The sequence below is a fragment of the Pteropus alecto genome, unplaced genomic scaffold (genome assembly GCF_000325575.1).
Source record: "Pteropus alecto unplaced genomic scaffold, ASM32557v1 scaffold35, whole genome shotgun sequence".
Taxonomy (NCBI): Eukaryota; Metazoa; Chordata; class Mammalia; order Chiroptera; family Pteropodidae; genus Pteropus; species Pteropus alecto.
The window spans coordinates 10,730,358-10,733,647 of record NW_006437828.1 but is presented as its reverse complement, the minus strand read 5'-3'; the positions used below and the strand labels follow the sequence as shown (position 1 = coordinate 10,733,647).

General features: G+C 51.6%; 1 protein-coding gene across 1 annotated transcript; it reads right to left on the bottom strand.

The window, feature by feature from the left end:
* Nucleotides 1–1,476: 1,476 nt before the first annotated feature.
* On the bottom strand, nt 1,477–2,333 carry LOC102878155 (beta-defensin 103A-like). Its single transcript, XM_006914966.1, has 2 exons — nt 2,276–2,333; nt 1,477–1,622 (listed from the first exon to the last, which is right to left on the bottom strand). Exons 1-2 carry the CDS (start codon nt 2,331–2,333, stop codon nt 1,477–1,479), a joined length of 204 nt encoding a protein of 67 aa, XP_006915028.1.
* Between the last annotated feature and the right edge of the window lie 957 nt (nt 2,334–3,290).

Here is a 3,290-nt window from a genome sequence, read left to right as displayed (position 1 = left end):
GTTGGGGGATGAGCTTCGTCGTTTCCCTTAAAAAAACGTTCTAGACTTCATTCTGGCTCACGTTTAAGCTGCTCGCAGATCGGTTTGATTCTTTCAGGAATGTTTTTTAAAACTTGTTAGAATAATCCCAGACCAGTTTAATCTACGGCTAGTGCCATCGCTTTCTGAGGACTTTCCCTTGAGGTGTCTCCTCTCTCCTGGTGGGAAGGCATGTGTTTCTAGCCTTGTGCGTGCTCCTGGAATTGCTCGTCAGACCCCTGCTTTCTGTTTCTGTTTTCCTCCGGCCTTGTGAAGCTTTACCCCCAGCGTGAAGCTTTACCCCCAGCCTGCTTAGATCGGTACTTAGGCCAAGAGCCACAGGCCCCTCTGAGCATGCAGGAGCTCCGGCCCCACCCAGATGCCCCGCTCTGGTTTCTGCCCTTGATACGGAGATGTCCCATGCTGCTGGACGTCTGACCTCAGGCTCTTGGACCCAGGATTACCGGTCTGTTTGGGCTCTTCCTCCCCGTGCTTCAGCCTGGAATCTGCCTCCTGTGGCAGGCTGGAGACCTCACAGGCCTCCATCACACTCTTGCACTGCTTGTTGTTCATGAAACACACATCTCATACCTTTGTCTGGTTCTCTGGTTGCGTATGGTAGGAGAGAGCTTCCCATGGCATGTAATCCTTTTTCGATGCCAGGCACTTTACCGGGCAGGCCAGAAATGATTTTGACAAGGTCCTTGCCCTTAAAAATTGTGCAGCCAAATACGAGGATTGGAGATACGCAGATGTATACAATGCAAAAATCAAGCAAGATTTATAGACAGAGCAGTCAAGACAGCAACCTGTGGTGAATCAGAGGAAAGACCATCTTTGTTGGGAAAATCAGCTGCGTTTTCACGGAGGCAGAATTTGAGTTGGATTCAAGTTTAGAGACAAAGCTGGAAGGGAGATTATTTGTCAGGCATGAGGTCGGCCTTGGCAGAGGCATGTGCGGGAGGAAAACGAAGCGGGTATTTGAGGAAGAGCTGGGTGCCCTCATTTCTCTGAGGCATGAAGTATTCAGGGGACTTGGGATGAGCCGAGGGACGCAGTGAGGTTTGATTTTAGAGGTGGATTCGATGGGAGGTGTAATGCTGGATAGAGGGACTGGCAAGCTCAAGGTCACGGGTGACAAGAAAGCAAAGAGAATATTTCGGGGAGAAAAAGAAGTCCAACTTCACTGTGGATATAAAACTTACAGGAGAGGAATAACCCTCGAGACTCGATTTAAGTCCCCGTCCGAATTCCTCTAGAGACGACCCTTTCCTTGAGGTGAAGGTGAGTCACTAACTCTCTCTCAGTTGCCTGTTTGCCAATAACTACCGCAACGACCGCAATTTAAAAGACAAACTTCTAATTTTTTTGGAAAAATATTTAATGTAACATTGCTTTGATACATTCCAAGGCGGTGTTTTCACACTTCACAACGTTCTCCTCGTGCTCGTGGATTGTTTATTTCTTTTTCCGGCAGCATTTCCGGCCGCGGAGGGAGCAGGTGCCTATCTGCTCTTCCTTGGGGAGGCAGCTGAGCACGGCGCAGCGGCCGCTCCTGATCTTGCAGTAGGACCTCTGTAATGAGCTTATGATCCCCCCATTTCCTGCGAGGAGAAAACGGAACACGGGGTAAGGTTGGAGGAAGGCTTGGGGGCGAGTACAAGGCCTTTGGAATTCCCCAGATGACTGACTTGCTGCCTTTCTTGTCTTTTTTTTTCTTTACCCACCCCGCTCCGCCCCATTTTTAAAATAAAACTAAGAGTAAGGTAGAAGGTGGGACCAGGCGTCCAGTCGACAGCGTGTGGCTGCCAGGAGTGTCCTCGTGAACAGACAGACACATGGAAGGGCCGGGGCAGCCGTGGTCCCCAGGGCCCCTCAAGTGGCCCAAAGACTCTACTTCTAACCACTAAGCTAATAAAACGGAAATGGGTGTTTCTGTTCTCATATAAAGTCGACCTTTCCTGTCGGTATTAAATTTTTCTATATCACTTCCTTCGTGTCTCATTAACACGTATAACAGTCTCTCCGCGAAGAGGTGGCTCGTGTGACCCACCTAGTCTGTTAAGAGTGAATCAAAAAAGACTAGGACACCTGCTCTCAGGTCCTGGATCCTTGGCGGGAAAAAATAAGAGATGGGTGTCTATTTCCTGTACAATCCATCTTCCTGGTCTAGACGTTCCCGAGGAACGGAGGGGGGCTGACTCCACACCGCATACCCCCTACCCTTTCAACCCCCTCCTTTCCCAGCCCATCTTACCTGGAACAGGCACCAAAAACAAGAGCAGCAATGCCAAGGCCAGGTGGTAGATCCTCATGGCTGACGGGCTGGCAGCACACTGAGATGGACAGAGGAGGAGCTTGCTCGCTTTATAAAGCTTCCCGCTCCACAGCCATGACTGAACGATGGCTGTGATTCCTGTAATACTGCAGAGATGACAGCGCGACGTCACTCCGGATGCTTCATGCCGATGTCTCTCAGCAGAGACCACGCCCGCTGAGCCGGAGGTTAATTGCAAACCTGAAGGGTGAAGCAAAGTCGGAGACTAGCAAACGGCTGTCCTGACGCCCTCTTGGCTCCCGGGGCCTGTCCGGCTCTGGCTCCCATCCGGCTGCAGGCCTGGGTGGGAAAGACCCGCCCTGTCCTGGAGGCGTCCCTAGGGCGTGGTCCTGGGGGCTGGCTGGCCCCCACTGTGGCACTTGTCTGCTCCCTGCCTTCTTTCTAAAGCCCCGGGAGAAGGCTGAGGCTCACCTGGGACCCAGGTCGGTCCAGCCTCGGACGTACTGAACATCTCGGTGAGAACTCGGCCTGGGTCGCGCCCCGAGACTGCACAGGTGTGCCTGCAGTGCAGATAGAACAGGACCAACTTTTAGGTGGTGTGGGAAGCGGGGAACGGTGCACCACGTTCCTGAATCTCTGACCGGGGGCCCCTTGGCCATGACTGTGGGGAGCTGTAACTTGGGCGAAACACGGCTTCCACTTCATCACTGTCTGAACATGGCCCGATTCATGAGTCAAGAAGTGTCTCATTTTCCTTCATCACAGAAAGAGAATGCGGGGATGAGGTATCCGCTGGACTGGCATCTCCTCCTGTTGATGACATTTTGTATGCAAATGAGGGGCTTAAGAGGGTACAATTAAGACCTCTGATTACTCATGTTTCATGAGCATTCAAGGAAGTCCAGGGATCAGGTGATTTCCTCCAGATACCGAGTCCATGTGTAGTGGGCCACCTGCCCTTTTCACTTGATTAACTATTAGACTTACATGTTAA

What these genes read in the sequence shown, in the direction of transcription:
- LOC102878155 (XM_006914966.1), bottom strand. Translation starts at nt 2,333, where the DNA reads ATGAGGATCTACCACCTGGCCTTGGCATTGCTGCTCTTGTTTTTGGTG. An exon ending in GTTTTTGGTGCCTGTTCCAG is followed by an intron (nt 1,623 to 2,275) that starts GTAAGATGGGCT and finishes TTCTCCTCGCAG; the next exon opens with GAAATGGGGGGATCATAAGC.